Here is a 21,861-nt window from a genome sequence, read left to right as displayed (position 1 = left end):
TGATCTTCACTATTGTGCCTTACCTCATAATAATGACAAAATACAAAATTTACAATAATTATTATTATTATTACCGGAATTTAAGGCAGTGAACTGGCAGAATCATTAGCACACAGAGCAAAATGCTTAGTGGCATTTCATCTTTCTTCATGTTCAAAGTTCAAATTCTGCTGAGGTCAATTTTGCCTTTCATCCTTTCGGGGTTGATTAAATAAGTACCAGTTACACACTGGGTTCGATTAAATAAGTACCAGTTATGCACTGGGGTCAATTACATAAGTACTAGTTATGCACTGGGGTTGATATAAAGTGAACAATCCCCTTCCCCCAAAATTGTTGCCCTTGTGACAAAATTTGAAACCATTATTACCTGAATTTGACCAAGTAGAAAGTCAAAAGGCTCCAATGAATTCTGGTATAATCCAATACTGATATCAGTCAGTTCACGTGGCTGCTCCTTCACTTCCACCAAGAAATAACTAAAATTGAGAACAGAGAACCAAAACTTTAAAAAATCTGCACTGTTTTTAAATTAATAATGGTGTAAATCAAAATCGAAATCTTTCAACATCAATGGAAATTGTAGCTGAGATACCAGTGCCGGTGGCACGTAAGAGAACCGTCCGAACGTGGCCGTTGCAAGCACCGCCCCGTCTGGCCTCCGTGCCAGTGGCACGTAAAAAGCACCATCCGATTGTGGCCGTTGCCAGCCTCGTCTGGTCCCCGTGCCGGTGGCATGTAAAAAGCACCATCCGATCGTGGCCGTTTGCCAGCCTCGTCTGGCACCTGTGCAGGTGGCACATAAAAAGCACCCACTACACTCTCGGAGTGGTTGGCATTAGGAAGGGCATCCAGCTGTAGAAACAAGGCCAGATCAGATTGGGCCTGGCGCAGCCTCCTGGCTTCCCAGACCCCGGTTGAACCGTCCAACACATGCTAGCATGGAAAGTGGACGTTAAACGATGATGATGATGATGATGATGTGTTTTCTTTTAAAATTGTCATTTCTACCTCAGAGTACTATCTATTATTATGCTTTACAGAAATTATATATATATATATATATATATATATATATATATTATATATATATATATATATATATATATATATATGGTTTAGAAATTATACACATATATATAACGGTTAAGAAATTCACTTCCTAATGATATGGTTTGAGTATAGCACCTACTATAGGGTTAGTCCAAGAGTGGATTTAGTGGAAACAGAGAGAAATTTGTAGTATGTATGTATGTACATATATATATACACACACACATATATGTGTATGTATGTGTTTCCTTGTCTTGATACAGTTAGAAATAGGTGTCACTATCACAAAAGTGGTGCTCTTCATTTCTAATTTTCCATGAAACATGCCTGTCCTTAGAAAAAGATTATCATATTTGGAAACAGGTGAGGATTGGCAACAGGGTAGGAGTATTGGAATATGGCTGTAGAAAATCTGCCTCAATTAATTTTGTCTGACCAAAGCAAGCTGGAAAAGTAAACATTGAAAATTGATGATTATGATATATATATATATACTATTACTAGTCAGTGGATCATGAAGTAGCACAAACTGGTGATGTTTGGAATGTTTGAATGTGTAATTTGCACATATTCACCTGATGAAAATGTTTTTATTTCACATGATGCAATACCTCTGTTCATCAATTAAAAAATTCATTGGAAACAGCTGTAGTGAATGAACCATTATCCATCTGTTGTTATTTTTATGCCAATATATAATAATGCCAATACACACACACACACATATACACACGTCATTTTCATATTCATAATTCCATGTTTGTACAGATCTTAGAACAACTCAAGTAATAGAAGTTTTTGTGGATGAGTACTGAAAATCATAACTTAAAAGAATGACAGAGTTAATTTAAATTATCACACCAATCAATTTTCATTCATGAAAAACCTATATTTCTCTAGCTGTTCTAAAATGCAACAATCACACACACACACACACACACACACACACACACAAACACACAGACATACACACACACACAAACATACATATACACATCATCATCATCTTCATTTAACGTGCACTTTCCATGCTGGCACGTGTTGGACGGTTTGACTGAGAACTGGCAAGCCGGGAGGCTGCACCAGGCTCCAATCTGATCTAGCAAGGTTTCTATAGCTGGATGCCCTTCCTAAAGCCAACCAGTCTGAGAGTGTAATGGGTGCTTTGTATGTGCCAGCAGCAGACGAGCCAGTCAGGCAGCACTGGTATCAACCATGCTCGAATGGTGTTTTTACATGTCACCGACACAGGAGCCAGTCAGGTGGCACTGGCATCAGCCATACTTGAATGGTGCCTTTTACATTCCATTGGTATGGATGCTAGTCAGGCAACACTAGCATTGGTCACGCCTGGCATCAAACACACAAACATATACATACACATATATTAACACATACACACACAGAAACACACATTTGTGTAAACATAAACACACAATGAGCTTCCTTCAGTTTCTAGCTACCATGTCTTGCGACAGGGAAACTTTACCTTGCTGGAAAGAGGAGAGAGTTGGTGACAGGAAGGGTACCCAACTGTAGAAAATCTGCCTCAACATATCCTGTCGGACCCATGCAAGCATGAACAAGTCAACTTTAAATGATGATGATGATGTTAACTTTTAAACTATTTCTCATACAAGAATTTTTTTTTTTAAATCAGACTTACACACAAATGTACCTTTGAAGCATATAAGAGAAATATCAAAGAACAATTAAAAATCTGAAAATGAATATGAGTAAAGCCAATATTTTACTAACTGTTGTTTCCAACCATTGGATCCATTTTCAGGAAGAAGATAGATATCTGCATTTTCAAGAATCCTCTTCACTTCACTCTTTCGAAGTTCCACTGGATAATAGCTTGAATTTGCCACAAGAAGTACTTTGTCTTGTTTACCGTCTTTTCTAGTGAATGTTAGTTGCAGGCACTCCTGTTTGATTTGTTCTACTAATGATTTCACACAAAAACTGACTAATAATTCCTCATTCACTGTCACATTACAATGGAAGATGCTGGAAGATTGTGATAAAGAAAATACAGTATGAATTCATTAATGGTTCAAGCAAATGAAATGTATAATTAATACTTAATCAAAAGCAACTCTTGTAGCTATCAAACCCTATTTTAAATTCAATCACCATTTGCAGAATTAGTTAATTTTTTCAATAAATTCCAGAGATTCATAAGGATTAGATTTCCATCCAGTTCCTGTAATGTTATAAAAGTGAGAGAAATTGCACATAGGATATACTACTTTTTTTCATTGCATATTACTTTATCATAAAAACTTAATGTGTTCCTGATGCCAATATCAATTGCTTGATTAATTTATACAATGTAAAATTAAATATACTTTCCTTTACCTATCAAATATCAACTCCAAAATATGACCACATTACTTCATAACAAGGACTTTACTGTAACATCTAGGCCATATACAAAAATAGGATGCCCAACTAAAATAACAAGCCTTCATTCATTAAAATACTTTAACCCCTAACTCACCAAATGCATTGTATTCTCCCACAGTGTCTTCTGCAACTGCTACAAACAAATCTTACTCATTTGGATCAATAAATCAAAATTCAAGCCTAGTTGATTTCATAACTTTGACAGCTGTTACTTGGACATGGTTATGTCCAGGAATCAACTATCACTTGAACACTTCTGAGGTGTGTGTGTGTGTGTGTACAAAAAACCCTGCATGTTAGTGATATATTTCACATAAGTTGTGGGCAAGAGACTGAATCTTTGCATGACATGTCTCTCTGCCCGTCAACTCATCTTCATAACACCAACCCCTCCACTCTTTTCACTGAGACTATTCACTCAGCTGTTTTAACTCTGACTTTTCACCTCACGATCATATTATCATTCCCTACCATCTAATTTTCCACTCCACCTCCATTTTCATCCAATAATCCCTTTCATTCTGCCAACAGCAGCCCCCACTGCTTATGCTCATCTTCCTTTGTACTTGTAACTCTGTCCCTAATATTGTGCATCTCTTGCACACTGCCCACATTCCACATTACCTATGCTGCCACCTCACTCGCGCTGGTGCCATGTAAAAAGCACCCAGTACATTCTGTGAAGTGGTTGGTGTTAGGAAGGGCATCCAACCATAGAAACTGTACCAAAGCAGACTTTGAAGCTTGGTGCATTTCTCTTGTTCATTGTCTCCAGTCAAATTGTCCAATTTATGCCAGCATGCAAAACATGTCAAACAATAACAATGATGAATTGAGAAAAAAAAAACAAAAAACAAAAAAAAAGACCTTAAAATAAGCTAAAAGAAATAATTTGTTAGGATTTTGGTTTACTTACCCCTGGTAAGTGGGGAATTACAATTAACAAGTTTTCCTTGTGTGATATTCAGAACCTCTTAACTACCACAGTGATATATATCAACTGAACAATCATATAATATCTATTACTTTGAAATCAATGTGGTATCTATAACTTCAACACTTATATAATAGCTATTATTGGGGCACTTGTGAGATATCTTTTATCTGGATGCTTATTAAGATATTACCTGTGCAAGTAACTCTGACTTCCTGGAACTGATTTAAAAATTTTCAAGCAACTACCACCAATAAAACCATCTTCTAGACACAATTTGGAAAAAACTTCATCGTTAGAGTTCACAGAATTTTGAACTAGTTGTATCTGTTGCATTCCCATACTGACCCATTCTTTATTGGAAAGGCACTGTGGAAGAAAAGATATTCTTTCATTTAAAAATGCATTGAGAAAGAAAAATATTTTTCAAGGTGAAAACCCATATCTTTCCCTGCATTAAAAAAAACAAAAAACAAACAAAACGAGAAAACAAAACCACCAGCAACAACAACAATTTATCAGGGTGTATTTTGGGATCTGAAGTGTTTTGGGTTTGGCTTGTAATTTTGTTTCTTGAATAATAGTACAAACATTGTTAGGTTGCATAAAGGTGCTTTTCATGCTATGTAACATTATGTTTAAATTTTTGAGTTTTGTTTATTTATTTACAGGGTGTCTTGTGGTTACAATGACACTTCCTGTGAATTTGATGTGTGGAGAGCATATATTTCAGTGTGAGGCTATGGATGCAGCTAGTGTGGGTCACATCTTTATGCGTGGGAGTAAAAAAATCAGAACAGTAGATAGGAAAAGACTACTTCCAAGATTCCTTATGTCATTCAAAGTTTAAAGAAAACATATTAAAGAGCTTACCTCTCCATTTAGAAAGTATTTATGTCCATAGCCATGGCAGAAGGAAGTTGATAATGGCAAAGAAGCTGGACCATGTATTGAACATAGGGGATGCAGCAGAGACCAAAACCTAAATATAAAGAGATAACACAAAAAGTATCATCATCAACAAATCTTCAGAAGTCTAGATATGATTTGAATCTGTTAAGAGAATGAAAGAGAGAGAGAGAGAGAGAAAGAGACAGAGAGACAGACAAATATATATAGAGAGTCACAGTAACTCAATCATAATACTGATTTCAAATTTTCGCCCAAGGCCAGCAATTTAAGGGGAAGGATAAGTTGATTAGATAGACCCCAGTACTCAACTGATACTTGTTTTATCAAGCTCAAAAGGATGAAAGGCAAAGTTGACTTAAGCAGAATTTAAAATCAGAACATAAACATGGATGGAATGTCACTAAGCATTTTGCTTGGCGCAGTAACTATTCTGCCAGATTACCACCTTAAACCAGTCATAATACTGAGAAAGAAAAACTTGGCTGATACAATATCAAAACTTACCATTGTGTCACCTCCTTAGTAAGGAAATGTAATATTGAGAATCCAGATCTCTTAGAATTTGTAATTGTTATGAGGTCATTTGATTATTTGGAAGTTTAAGAATCCCATTCCTTTATCAAAATTTGTAATTTTGAGAAGATCTATGCCAGTTAGAATTTGATATACTGATGATTTCATTACTTTATTAGATGTTGAAAAAAGATTTTGAAGACCCAAATTTGTTGAAACTACCAGAATTTGTCGTTTTATGAGACATCAACAAAAGTAAAATATATCGATTTTGTAGCAGAGCAGTCAAACTATTTTACTCCTGCGTAACAATACACTGGTACTGAATTCCTCTGCCCTTTAAAAGCTAGCAGCAGAGGAATACACATGATGACTTCCACCCAGCTGAAGGGCATGTAAACTTAAAAAACTTTCATTAACTGCTGAAATGTTAACATGTGATCATCAGGTGTCCAGTGACTTTGGTCATACAGAACAACACACTGACTGGTTACTTATACACTCAATTGGAAACAACTTATTGCATTTTCGCTTTCACACAACATGGATTTTTACTGCTTATTAGTAAGCTAACTCTTTTCTCTGCTAGCATCACTCCAGCAGATTGTTATTTCTATCAACGCACACATCCTTATACACAAGTTAAAATCATAATTACCTTTGTTTATTTGTTACACCATGTTATCCTCCTTTTAAATAAATCTGCGTTATGTCAACCCAAAACAATGCCTTTTGATAATTTCATTTTCTCACACTGAACAACCTCTCCTACTAAATTGGTGAACAACCTTCTTTTATTAAAATTTCATAATTTATAACAGATAACTATATTATAATTGAGAAAGCTGCTTACTAATTAGGTATGTAACAGTTACTAAAAGTATGCAATTATGAAAGGCTTGACCATCTGGAAATTATTCTATAAATTCATGTTCCAAGAAATTTCCTGTAATTTTGATTTCTGAAGTTTATTGAATATTTGAACTACAAGTTTTTCACAAATTTAAATATTTGTTGCATTCACTGCAGAGTATTTAATGTTTAATAAACAATATTCGTTGCAGGTAAAATTTTCCGTATTCATTTGCAACTGTCTCTCACTCTCTCTTGCCTCTATTTTCATTAATGATAATCTTTATATATAAAAGTGAGGTTGTGTGCTGTCTGTCTCCTACGATTTAGATTCCTAACTACTCCCACATTTTGCGGTACAGTTTAACCAAAACCGGGTATCTTATAGTCGTGATTCATATTGAGCCCTTCTAGGTATTAACGCGCATCTACGATGAGTCTACGATTTAAAAAAAAATTTACAATCAATTTTTCCCATTTTTAATGCATTTTTGGCATATATAAGGGAAGTAACTCTCTTAAAATTTATTAAATCTCAGAACGTAAAAAGCTACAACACCCCCCTCCTTTGTGGTTAGCCATATTGAGATGGCTATTATACTTTACATCTCTAAAAATGCTTATATAGTTATTTCCCTTACAAACCCGAGCAACGCCGGGCGATACTGCTAGTTTAATATATCATCATCATCATCATCATCGTTTAACATCCGCTTTCCATGCTAGCATGGGTTGGACGGTTCAACTGGGGTCTGGGAAGCCAGAAGGCTGCACCAGGCCCAGTTTGATCTGGCAATGTTTCTACGGCTGGATGCCCTTCCTAACGCCAACCACTCCATGACTGTAGTGGGTGTTTTTTACATGCCACCAGCACAGATGCCAGACGAGTCTGGCAAATGGCCACGATCGGATGGTGCTTTTTATGTGCCACCGGCACGGGGGCCAGGCGAGGCTGGCAACGGCCACGAACGGATGGTGCTTTTTACGTGCCACCACGTATATTCATTTCAATGTTTTCACTTGAAGTTTTAATTCACTATTTGAAAAACCCACAGTTTATTCTATACACGTAATGTAAAAGAATTATTTATAGAATTAATGAGTGCTATTAGACAAAATAACAGTATAACTCTGAGGCTTTCCGGAGTTAGTTAAATGAATATTTTTGATAAAATGAACATTTTTTAATATACCAGTATAATTTTTTTTCAAATATTTAGTGATTTTGTTGGTATGGCTGTTTGGAATTCTAAAAGCCTTACAATAATAACTATGTGATCACTGCTATTTCTAGCATGCTAAGCTTAGTTGGGTTATCTTGAAGTTTGTTTAAAGTAGAGATATATTACAACACCAACATAAATCACTGAAATAAATATTTACTAAGCAAATGAGATTTTTATAAATTGAAGTTTTCAGGAAAATTTACTTTCTGAACTTTCTTTTGTTATTGAATATTTCAAGTTCACAAATTTAAATATTCAGTACAAGACACTTTTTAACAAGCTTTTATTTCTACAGTTTTTTCATTTCATGTTTATTTTGTTCATTGTTTGCAATGCTTTCTCCCCACCTTCTCTCTCTCTCTCATACACACACACTGTCTCTCTAATATAAACACACACAAACTCCAGGTTTGATTTTGTTATTACACAAATATCACATTAGAATTTTGCAATTCAACATGGGGTGTCCAAAAAAATATGCAACAGAAAAAGAACATTTAGCAATGCTATAGGTATTAAAATATCTCTGTGATTGCTGCTATTTTTTTGCACACTAAATTTAGTTGGACTACCTTGATATTTGTTTAAAAAAGAGAGATTATGACTGTGATAAAATAATGAAAACAATATTTACTAAGCAAATGAGCACTACTATACAAAGAAATAATTAGACGTAAAATATCATAAAAATTATTAAAATTGGGAATTGAATGTGAAACTATTATCAAGTGTTGAGCAGAAAACTACCTGGAGGGCAGTCTTTCTGCTAGCATTTTATAATACTTTTAGGCATAATTCTTTTACCTGATTTCATTCTGAAGAAATTCTTTAACACCTTGACACTCAAAAACCCAACCATTGGCAAAAATAGCAGCTGACAGTCCTACATCACGAATTATTTTCAAAGCCTGTAAAAGTATATGTGGTAAGTTCAATTACTTGTAGAGTTACACAATGGCATTAATGAAGGTTTCTCTCTTCAAGTAGTATATCAATGCATATTTGTCTTCAAGTAGTATATTAATGCATATTTGTCTTCAAGTAGTCTATGTATCTAGAGCAAATCTTTATAAAAGGTTGACATTTTCCAAGCTATGATATCCACAGGAGGAATGAAACTCAGTACCATTTGCTATTAAAAGACTCATCAATTTTATAGAATTGCTATGAAAAGTATTTATGTGATTAATTGATCTACAAGAAATAGAAACCAAATATCCTTCAAATTTTACCCTGCCATTATGAAAAAACAAAACAAAACATGGATAAGGTAGTCACAAGTATACAGAAATATGGAATGGTTATGACTGAAATATCTTTGATCATAGGTTAACTCAATCAGGGCTGGTATGGGAGTTAAACAATAAAAACAGCATTACACTCTTTATTCCATAATGGAGCAGTACCCTATGGCCTTGCACACTTTGTTGCAGTTATGATCAGAGCAGCTGCACCACCTCACATAAACTTTAGCTTTTTATTGCTTTCAGTCACTGGACTGCAACCATGCTTGGGTATCACCTTCAAAGGTTTTAATTGATCATCTCAACTCCAATACTTATTTTAGTCTGATGCTTATTCTATTAATCATTGTTTATTAAATGGTTAAGTTACCTTTTGTTATATAGGGACACAACTTGACTCAGTGGTTTATTGATATACAATAACAGACAAATGCATGTTTAAGTGTGTGTGTGTGTGTTTGTGAATGTATACACACATAACAGACTCTCTTACAATTTCTATCAACCAAATTCCACTAGCAAGACATTGATTATCTGGGAATTAGAAGACACTTGACATGCAGTTGAATCAAGCCCAGAACCGTATGATTGCAAAGCAAGCTTCTTAAATACAGGCTATTCCTGCACCTATGTGAATAACAGTTTAATGTAGGTCTTGTTGAAACTTTGTGGAAGTTTGCAATAGTATGTGTTTAAATAAATTTCTAGCTCTAAAGAAGAAACTCAGTCTTTGAGATGCAGTTTTGGCCATTTTATTGATCTGTAGTTGTTATGAAAACATCAGAGATAGTTGAAACTTACATTTGCAAAGTTTGAAGGTTGTATCATATTGATGAGTAAGAAAACTGCAATCAAAGAGTTCTAAAATGTTTCCTAAATATGTATAGTAACTGTGTCATGGTATTGTTCAAAGAGTCTAGGTTGTCATTGGGGATGTTTTAAAGATCTCTGTTCATGGAACTGGCACATGATTTATTCTTTTAATACCAACCTGTCTGAATCTGCTCCTGGTTCTTTTTGTATTAAAACTGATTTAAATTAAAATAGTCCATCAAAATTTCATGTTAATCTGTATTCCAAGCATCAGCTTAAGAACAACAAAGTTATTTTAATGAAGTCTTCATTATTTTCAGGATTAACTGAAATGAGTGCAGTAAATTTCAGTGTAAATATGGAAAAGAGTTAACACAAGGTGCCATGGATTGTTTATAAATGGTGCCTATAGAAAGGCTATATAGAGTCAGGGTGATATCATTTGCATAAGACAATGTGTGAGAAAGTCATTTATATACAAAAGGAAGAATGTGGCAACATGTCTAAACCCAGAAGCAACCTAACTGAAAACTTGATTTTTTTTTTATGTAACATCAACAACATTGCTTTAGCCAAATTTATTATGGTTCACAGACCAGACCATTAGTGAGTTACAAATGAGAGCAAGTCTTCAGTAGATTTTATAGAAACTAAACTGATTGTCACTGAGCTGGGAGAGAAATTTAGGGTGTTAAAGGAAGTGGCCATTTATAACAGTTTTCACCACTTTTGAGATACTGATAGTGAACACAATAGGTTGGTCACAAAATTAGAAAAGTTATGCCTTTTTTGGGGTACAAAACAAATGTCATGTGTTTCTTTAAGTTTGAGTAGATGCTTATAGAGTGAAACAGTTAAGAGTTTGATTATACATCTACAATAAAACACTGGGCTTATTTGAATAAACAAAGTTATGATGATTTGTGTGCAAGTTATGATGTTTTGTGTGTAAAAAAATATTCTTAAATGACATTTCCATTAGTTGGAGAAAGAAAACAAAAATGTAGAAACACTTGTTATTGACTCTCTAAGAAAAGAGAGATAATTTCAGTAAATTAGGAATTAATCTCAAAGATAATTTACATGTTTATTGTAAGGTAAAATTGATCTTTGTTGGGAGGTAAAAGACAACTATAGAGATGTTTTGGGGTTATCATATTTTATGCTTAGCCTAAAGAAATTATCTTACCATTTTACTATTTTTAACAGTAATTCAAAATATTATTTTAAATAATGAATTAGCCATAAATTAAGGACTGAGGATGCCATACTACACTTCTCCAGTAATATTTACCTTGTTTGAACTGTAACCACCACCACCATAACAACCACGTCCAAAGACATCAACTCCGACAAATACATCGTATGTACGATTTTTCTGGGTACTAATTTTCTTGGTTCTCTTTAGACCCTCTTCATTCCAACAATAATTCAGGAATATTCCATGACACTTGTCAAAGAATAATCTGGAAAGAATAAAGCATAAGTTTACAGTGACATGGTTCTTTTTCTTCACAGAACATAAGCAAAAAAAATTACTCCAAAATTTAAAGACATTTGAAAAGAGGCCATATTTAATACATGTTAATTAAATAGTATTCTTAGTGCCTCTAAAATTCTTATGTTTCCCTACAGTATCTGCTTAAAGTTAGATAGACTGAGCTAACAATAGTTTCAGAGTGTAGCTTACAGACTGTGAGAGGTTACAAACAATAAGCTCTTTTATTGGTAGTGGGCACTTTCTCAATTCATCCATCTGATTCTGAAGGTGACATACTTTTTGGTGAATAAACAACTGTCCACAAACTGTGTAGTAGTAAACTGAATTTAGTAATTGAGTGAATGAAAAAGAACAAAAAAGAAAAAAAAGGCTCTTCTGCACTTACTCATTCTTTAAATTAAGCTCGTTCTGCCAATTCAAGAAGCCATCTTTCGTGACACTATCATACCAAATGACCTTTGCATGTGGCATAGCATCTGACATCATTGTGCTGAGGCATGAAACAAATCCAGCCAGATTTGGAATGTCCTCCAACTGTCAAGCATAATTTTAAAATGTAAAAAAGAACATGACTAAATATTAATGCATAGGATCAAAGAATGAAGATAGGTTTTTGATTTTGTTTTCTGGTGAGATTTCTGGAGACATCCATTACACACTATTTCCTCCCTTATGAGAAGTACTAGGTACTATGACATCAAGTCCACCTTACTTTCCTCCCTTATGAGAAGTACTAGGTACTATGACATCAAGCTGATAAGGAACCTCCTCTATAGCTTTTCCATTAGATAGAAATAGCAACCAAATCTCCTTTAATTCATGTAATACTACCTTAAAAAACACTTTTGTAGAGTACAGTTAAGTCATCATTGATCATCCACTTTCCATGCTGGCATGGGTTAAATAGTTTGACTGGAACTGGTAAGCTGGAGGGCTGCACCAGGTTCCAATCTGATTTGGTATGGTTTCTATGGCTGGATGTCCTTCCCAACGCCAACCACTCCAAGAGTGTAATGGGTGCTTTTTACATGTCACCAGCACAGATGCCATTTATATGACATCAGCAACGGCCATGACTACGATTCTACTGGTGCCATTTACATGACACTGGCAACAGCCATGACTATGATTTCACTTTGCCTGATGAGTCTTCTCAAGGACAGCATATTGCCAAAGATCTCAGTTATTTCTCATCACCCCTGTTAGGCCTCACATTCAAAGATTGTGCTTCATCACCTTATCCCATGTCTTCCTGAGTCTACCTATTTCATAGGTTCCCTCCACAGTTAGAGCTCAGCACTTCTTTACACAGCTGTCCTTGTCCATATGCATCATATGATCATACCAGTGCATTCATCTCTCTAGCACACCACATCTAATGCCTCTTATGCCCAGTTTTTCTTTCAAGACATTTACACTCTCTTGTACATGTACACTGTCAATGACCATCCAGATTCATTTCTTTTAAGCCTATGCATGTCCTCTGTGGTCACTGCCATGGAGCATGGCTGGTCACACACACTTTTCACTCTGAGGAAGAGACCCTTTGTTACCAACAGAATACACACACACACACATATATAAAGAAAACAGAAAATGGAGATAACATTGATGAACAACAATTATTATTTAATAATAATTTACAAAAAGACTGCATCCCATCTAACAGCTGTTTCTGCTGCCAATGTTCTTTGAAATTACCATTAGGATGCTAAGAGAATATTTATCTAGTTGTTAATAAAACCGATTTGAATCATGGAGCTTCATCAGAGTGGAAAATAAAAAAATAAAAAGAAGAGACAAGAAAAGAAGAAGGAAAGTAGCATCATAATGGTGATTCCAAAGAACATTGGCAACAGAAACAGCTGTTAGATGGGCTGCAGTTTTTTGTAAATTACTAATAAATAATAATTGATGCAAATCAACTGTTGTTCATCAATGTTATCTCCATTATCTGTTTTCTTTAACTTGATTCCTGATAAACTACTGCTTATCCTTGGCTTTACCTATAGTTTATGAGCATAACATTTTTGCCCATGCTTAAATATAGGTAATATACCCGTAGTATTTTGGATACTTTTATCCCTTAGACAGTTATATATATATATATATATATATATATATATACACACACACACACCGTAAAAACCCATGTAATTTACATATTTTTTGCAAAAACAAAAATAAATTTTAGCGGGTGCGTAAATTACATGAATAGATCATTTCCAGAATTGTTTTAGAAATTTTTTTTGTTGAAAAATGACGCACAAATGTAAACATTCATACCAAAAGATGACTCATTTGATGTCAGAATAGGTTTTTACAGAAAAAATATAATGAAGTTGACTTTTATTTATGCTGGACGGTATAATGCTTACTTTTTCTGGATAAATTTACTAAAACTATTAAATGGTTAACTACTTTTTGAAGTTTGACATTCATTCTGGTAAACGCAGTCCAGGCCATATTTTACATTACTTGGAATTTCTACCTATCACTATGGAGCCCAACAATTTCCTTAAATAGATCAATTTTTCTCCGCTTAAGAAGTCTAGCTTCAGATCTACTTGAACTGAACCAATACAAACCAACCTTAACTAGGCTGAATATATTTAGAGCTGAGTCATTACAAGCCAAAGTGAGTACAGCTGAACTGAGCTGAATAGATGTAATCAATCTACTCCTGACTGCAAACAATCAAATTAAGCTGACATGAGTAACATACCTGGATAACATTTTCAATGTTTAGCAACCAGCCATCAAAGTTGTAAAACTTGGCTATTTCAACTAACTTTTGTGCAACATTTTCATAACTTTCTCGTGACTGTAATAACTGCTTACAGATTTTAGCTCCTTTATTATGTTCAGTAATCACTGTGCCTGAAAGAAGATGTAAACCATTGTCCAGAGGGAAGAAGATTTCATATGTAAAAAAAGAAAAGAAAACAGGCCCCATTCTTATTTTAAGGTAAGGCTTAGCTTAAGTTTTATCATATTAAGAGGATGAGAAATTTTCCAAGATAACATGCTTTGATAGTGTAGTGATACCTATTCACAACACCAAAATAGTGGTAGGAAACGTTTTTAGCATCAAGAGCAAACAGCATAAGAACCTGCAGGGATGCATCTGTACTAAAAGATAAATCTTTCATCATCATCATCATTTAACATTCATTTTCCATGCTGGCAGGGGTTGGGTGGTTTGACAGGAGCTGACAAGACCAAGAGTCACACCAGGTTCCATTGTCCATTTTGGCATGGTTTCTACAGCTGGATGCCCATCCTAATGCCAACCACTTTACAGAAAGTACTGGCTGCTTTTCATGTAGTACCATCACCAGTGCTTTTTACCTGGTACCATTACCATTGCTTTTTACATGGCACCATCACTAATGCTTTTTACGTGACGCCCATCACCAGTGCTTTTTATGTGGTACCAGCAAGGTCGCCAAGAGAAAGCCCTCAACTGGGAGGTAGGGAGTGGTACTGAGGTGGTGTGGCTTTGTGTCAGTTGATAGATTTTAAGGTATAGAGGGGACAGGTATAGGTGTCTTTAATTTTACAAATTCATAATTATGCAACTTACTGCTTTGGTTTAAGACTGAAATATTTTGTTTTACATATAGGCTTATACAGAATTTACAGGGCAGTGGTTTCAAATTTGGATGGAGGCACAACAACATATGCTTCTGATTTCTCTGCCCTACTGATCTATGTTAACAATTATAACAGAGAATAAAATGTTCTGGTGAAAGACTTAGCAAGTACACATATTGGATTTGGCCTCATGATCTCTGAGAAAATAAACAAATACTTTAATAATTCAGTCATCTGTCTTGTATACCTTCAAAGAGTAAGAACAGATTTATTTGCTTTGCTTTTTTTTTTCTACAAGAATAGAAAGACACTAAGCAAGATGTAAAGTTTCACAAACTGCGTATTTAGTTGTTGTTTAACTCTCAGTTTATCAGATGACAGGAAAGATACATAGATAGATACAAGCATTCAGTTGATTGGACTTACCTAGAATGGGAACACGGTTGCAATGAGCTGAAGACACCCAGCCTACAGGTGGAATGGTGATGAAGTGGTGACTAAAGTACACAAACAGGTCCAAATACTGCCAATTGAAGAAACGATAACCATCTTCTTTAAGAACATTCTGAAGATACCTAGGTATAGTAAATGAAAGGATAGTACAGTGTAGTAGTGATGGTGGAGGTGGTTATGATGGTAAATACAACTAGTATACTGAGCTCCTCTTTTTCTCCATTTGACACAAATTCTAATCTTTTATTATTACTATAAGTAAGGCAGTATACTGACAGAATTGTTAGTGTGGCAGACAATATTTAGTAGCATTTTGTCTGTCTTAACATCCTTAACATTCAAATTTCATTGAGGTTGACTTCACCTTTCATCCTTTGGGGTCAGTGTAATTGACTTGTCCCCTCCCATAAAATTTTAGATCTTGTGCCTTTAGTAGGAAGGATTATTAAAATTCAGTTCGACCCTACTAATAACTATCATTTGTCATTACATTCTGAGTTCAAATTCTGCTGATGTCCACTTTGCCTTCAGGATTATTATTATTATTATTATTAAGGCAGCAAGCTGACAGAATCATTAGTATGCCAGGCAAAATGCTTAGCAGCATTTTGTTCATCCTTGCATTTTGAGTTCAAATTCCACCGAGGTCAACTTTGCCTTTCATCCTTTTGAGGTCAATAAATTAAGTACCAGTGAAACACTGGGGTTGACGTAATTGATTAGTCCCTATCTGCCAAATTTCAAACCCTTGTGCCTTTAGTAGAAAGGATTATTATTATTATTACTACTACTACTACTACTACTAATATCCTGATGACCTTGTTCTTATAGCCAAATCACTACCAGGTCTAGAATCAAAGGGCCTTAATCTAGCAAAAAGAGTTAATCTAGCAAAAACCAAAGTTTTAGTAGGTAGAACAAACAAATCACAAATCTCTTCAGGTAGATGACCCTGTTCAATCTGTAGAAAAGGCATAGGTAGAAACTCAATAAGATCTGCCTGGTGTAAGCTATGGACACATAAGAGATGCAGCAATATCAAAGGAAGGTTAGCAAGGAAAATAGTTTTCGCGTGTGGAGGGTGCACAGGTACAATTAACACTAAAATATACAGAAAATAGACTCCATCAAATGCCAAGGGGAAAAACTAGAAGTAGTTGAGAGCTTCCATTACCTAGGTGAGCAAGTCAGTAGCAGAGGTGGATGCTCTGAGACCATAGCTACTAGAATAAGAATAGGCTGGGCAAAGTTCAGAGAGCTCCTACCTCTGTTGGTAACAAAGGGCCTTTTCCTCAGAGTGAAAAGCAGATTGTGTGATGTCTATGTGCTGTGAAACATGTGCTGTGACTGCCAAGAACATGAGTAGGCTTGAAAGATATGAATCTGGTATGCTTTGCTGGATGTGCAATGTCAGTGTGCATGTACGACAGAGTGTAAGCATCTTGAGAGAAAAGTTGGGCATAAGAGGCATCAGATGTGGTGTGCAAGAGAGACAACGGTGCTGGTATGGTCATGTGATGCGTATGGATGAGGACAGCTGTGTGAAGAAGTACCGATGTCTAATGGTGGAGGGAACCTGTGGAAAAGGTAGACCCAGGAAGACATGGGACGAAATGTTGAAGCATGATCTTTGAGTGTTGGGCTTCATGGAGGCAATGATAAGTGACCCAGACCTTTGGCAATGTCATGGTTGAGAAGACCCGTGAAGCCAAGTGAAATCGTAGTCATGGCTGATGTGTGTTGTGTAACTTGCACACATGCCAGTGGCACATAAAAGCAACATTCGAATATTGGGCAATATGCTGTACTTGAGAGGACCCATCAAGCCAAGTGAAATCATAGCCGTGGCAAATGCCAGTGTCACATATCTGGAAACCATGCTGGTGGCATGCAAAAAGCACCCTTCAAACTTTGGGCCTCACAGAGGCAGTGACAAGTGATTGGGACTTTTAGCAATATACAATACAGGAAAATATCTGTGAAGCTAAGTTGTCATGATTGTTGTCATGGCTGATGCCAGTGTTTCATAACTAGCACTTGTGCTGGTGGCACATAAGGACCACCCATTGCAATCTGAGAGTAGTTGGTGTCAGGAAGAGCATCCAGCTGTAGAAACCATGCCAAATCAGATTGGAACCTCATGCAACTCTCCAGCTTACCAGTTTTCTGTCAAACCATCTAACCCATGCCAGCATGGAAAACAGAAGATAAATTATGATGATTATTATTCCGGTGAAGTCAACTTTGCCTTTCATCCTTTTGGGGTCATTAAATTAAATACTAGCGAAACACTGGGGTCGATGTAATCAATTAGTACCCCACCCCAAAATTTCAGGCTTTGTGTCTATAGTAGAAAGGATTGTAATTATTATTGTTAAGGTGGAAAGCTGGCAGAATCATTAGCATGCCAGGCTAAATGCTTAGTGATATTTTGCCTGCTGCTATGTTCTGAGTTCAAATTCCACCAAGACCGACTTTGCTTTTCATCCTTTAGGGTTGATAAATTAAGTACCAGTGAAACACTGGGGTCAATGTAATTGACTAGTCCCTTCCCTTCAAAATTCCAGGCCTTGTACCTTTAGTAGAAAGGATGATTATTATTATTATGAGAGAGCAGTGCATGCCATCAAAGTGACAAAGGGGCACAAATATATGAAGCCCAATATACTCATCATCACTAGTCATCTGATAAGGGTACACTAGGCACATGCATCACAACTATATGTACATGACATGGTGATCTCATATCAAGATAAACAGCACATGATCTTGCAGGAGGGGCCCAGTTAGATTTTTCTTCAGGTTCCCTGAATAAGGATTATTTACAGATGTTGAACAAAACACACATGTTTCTAGAGGTGAATTATTCAAACCCCAAAGAATTCCTCTCAACACATGACTATAATGCTCCCCCACTACTTCTGCTCATGATCAGAGGTGCACATAGCATCAGCCACTAAGGGACATGCTCAACTAGTTATGGTCAAGCAACTGACAAGCAAATCTATGGTATTGAGCAGAATATTTGCTGTAGCCCATCTTTTATACCAAGACAAAACATGTGCATGATAACCTTTCATTATCATTATGATTCATGGTTTGAGAAATACATAAAATATATTTCCTTTCTTATATTAAGATAAAAACAGGGACAATTGAAAAAACATGTATACAAAGGCTCAGTGAGAATGTAGAGATAGTTATAGACTCTGTTATTGCTATTCTCTGGAACTTATAGGTAGATTGCCTATCCTTATAGGCAACCTGTAAATGCCTTTACAAAAGTGATAATGACATGAATAAAAATGAAATCTTCCTCAAATCACAAAAACCTAAAGGATCAGTACCTATGACGTTTATAATATTAAACAGGTGAGAAACAATAATTCCTCTGGATAGGTCACTAGTCAATTCCAAGTAGCCTTAGAGACTGAAAGATTTGAACTTGGTTCTCCAAGTTGACAGAGTACTCATGAACACTTATTGCCTATTGCTTGGTAGAGTGTCCCTCATCAACACCATATAAACATCTGACCCTCAAATACCCTATCTCATCCCTTGTCCTTAACTGCTGCTATTACAATTTCTTTTTCTCATGATCTAATGAAGGAACTAGTACATAGTCTTGACGTACTAGAAACAGCAGCCAAATCTCCCATAACTAATATGCATTCATTTTAAAAATGGAAGGACACATTAGACAATGTAGTCATAAATATATCAAAAGAGTGGAACACCTTTGATCATAGGTTAGTTTGCTCAATCAGGGGTCACATTGGGTTACACTGCAATAAATATTTGTTCCCCTCAACTAGCTGAAAACCAATCCCACGCTCTCACTCTTTCTGCGTTTTATTTCACAGATCCCACATCAAATAGTTTGCAGAATCCTTTCTCTTCAGAATTATTAACTGTCCAGAATTATCCTCTCATCCACATCTTTTCCAAAAGTTTTAGAGTTAGCAATGTTCAAAGTGGATATTAACTGCAGTGGTCAGACTGGGAAGCAAAGAAGCTGCCTCTCCTCCTCAGACTAACTTATAAAAAGCATCAGAAAAAGAAATGAATTATTGACCTCTGAGCTATAAATTCAATAAACAAAGTGTGAGAGAAACAAAAATAAATAAATGCATACATACCTGTCTTCTAAATAACTGACTTCATGTCATGGCAGACCAAGGTGAGAGGTCGGCCAGGATGGGAAATACGAGGTAACAGGGGCTGCTTGGACACACATCCACTGTCAGAATCTACAGTCCATTCTAGTAACTGCTGTAGGGTTGTAAGTGGTGAACAGATAGGAAGTGCCTTTTCATAAACTGTTAGGAAGATACAAGAATGAAATAGAAGTGCATTGCTTGACAAAGCAGCATGTGTGTGTGTGTGCTGTTAGTATATACATATATTCATTAATATATGTAAGATATTGTGTGTAGATTTATGCCAAACCATATATGGTATAAGGAGAAAATACCCAAGGACACACTGTGCATAAATTTATAAATGATAAGGCTGGTGTTAGCATATTCAATGTAGTGAGTCAATAAATGTTGATGTGAGAAGAAAGAATTCTTAGCATTAATAAGCCATTAAAAGAAAGGTAAATGAGACAACCCTGGAGTTTTAGTAAACTAGAAATAGGTTTAAGAAATACCATGGGTCATGAATCTTGATAGTATGGAAATTCATAATATATTTCAGTATTATTAAACCGCTTCAGTGAAGTTAATCCATCAGACAATGATGACTTCACACACACATTAAAAAAAAAATATATTTTAATTAAAATGTTTCATTGCCTTTCTGATCATTAAGCTAATCTTTATTTCTCTTTATTACAAATGTAATGTGATAACTTCTCTACATAACAAGCAGGGCCATCTCCCAGAAGGTATCTGCAATTTGTCTGCTTTCCTACTTATCAATACTTTGGTCTTTGCTACATTAACTCTAAGGCCCTTTGATTCTAAACCTTGCTTCCATACCTGAAATTTCTTCTCTAGTTCTGGTAGTGATTCAGCAATAAGAACAAGGTCATCAGTATAGAAGAGCTCCCAGAGGCAGCTAGTCTTAAGTTCCTCAGTTATGGTTTGGAGAACCATTATAAATAAGAGTGGACTAAGAACTGACCCCTAGTGGGCTCCTTCTTGTACACTAAACTTTTTGCTACTAGTAGGTAATGCTGGTACACATAATATATGTGCATGCACCATTCATCAGAATGTCAAACTAACAATTTCTGGCATGAAACTATCTGATGAAGTTTCACCGTATTGATTACAAACAATGTTTGGAATCAATTACTTGCAAACCAACAACAAAATGACTGCTACATGGGCAACTATTCAAATAGCAATTCTTTGCTAGAAGATTTTGAAAAATTCTTGTATGAAAAGTTTAATGTGAATATGATTGCTAAAGTACAGTATAAGAAATGGCAAACAACAGACAGAACAATCCTAGAAAATATATCAAAATCAACAGATGATTTTGCTGAAATTTTCTGCCAAAGTTTAAAGCACTTAAAGTACATGATTTCATTGCAAAGGACAATCTAAATTTTGTACTTCAAGAAAAGAATCTTTGAGTTTAGGAGAAATCTTAGTCATAACAGATTTTTCAGAGAATTATTCATTCATTTTGCAAGATGCTGTACACGGGTTTTATTGGAACAATGCCCAACCCACTATCCATCCATTTCTCTCTTATTATAAACAAAACATTGATGTAACTGACATCAATGTTGTTATATCCAACTGTATGAAGCATGATGCAGTAGCAGTCCATCTCTTCCCAAAAAAGCTGATAGATTTTCTTGGGGGAAAAGCCTTTAATATCAACAAAGTTATCTATTTTTCAGATGGTGTTGCTTCACAATATAAAAATTGTAAGAATTTTACAAATTTATACAACCATTCTATAGATTTCCAAACTGCTGAAGAATGACATTTCTTTGCTACCACTCATGGCAAGCGACCTTGTGATGGCTTAGGAGGTACAATTGAACATGGTACATAGTTGTAAAACACACACACACACACACCAGGAGACAGAGGTACACACACACATATACAAACACTAGCACACACATACATAAAAATACACAAACACGGACATGCAAACACATGAACATGCAGAATACATACATACAAATATACACACATACATACATACATACATATGCACACACACACATACATGCATGCACACACATGCATACATACATACATGCATGTGTAGGCACACACACACACTAACCCACACATATCTGCACAAACAAACAAAAAGGAACACAGTGTGAGTGCAAGATGCAACGAAAATTTTAGAAAAATAAAACTGAAATAGGTGGAA

General features: G+C 35.5%; 1 protein-coding gene across 1 annotated transcript in view; it reads right to left on the bottom strand.

Moving 5' to 3' along the window:
* LOC115212398 (cytosolic endo-beta-N-acetylglucosaminidase-like) overlaps window positions 1-21,861 on the bottom strand; it is a 30,430-nt gene that overhangs the window by 1,944 nt on the left and 6,625 nt on the right. Inside the window, 11 exon segments of the mRNA XM_029781288.2 lie at window positions 371-479; window positions 2,812-3,066; window positions 4,593-4,768; window positions 5,273-5,381; window positions 8,707-8,810; window positions 11,254-11,425; window positions 11,846-11,994; window positions 14,186-14,340; window positions 15,484-15,632; window positions 19,650-19,668; window positions 19,671-19,829. Coding sequence (XP_029637148.1) covers window positions 371-479; window positions 2,812-3,066; window positions 4,593-4,768; window positions 5,273-5,381; window positions 8,707-8,810; window positions 11,254-11,425; window positions 11,846-11,994; window positions 14,186-14,340; window positions 15,484-15,632; window positions 19,650-19,668; window positions 19,671-19,829 — 1,556 coding nt within the window.

Source organism: Octopus sinensis, linkage group LG5 (assembly GCF_006345805.1).
Source record: "Octopus sinensis linkage group LG5, ASM634580v1, whole genome shotgun sequence".
NCBI classification, from domain to species: domain Eukaryota; kingdom Metazoa; phylum Mollusca; class Cephalopoda; order Octopoda; family Octopodidae; genus Octopus; species Octopus sinensis.
Note: the sequence above shows the minus strand (reverse complement) of the source record. Positions and strands in the feature narration are given on the sequence as shown.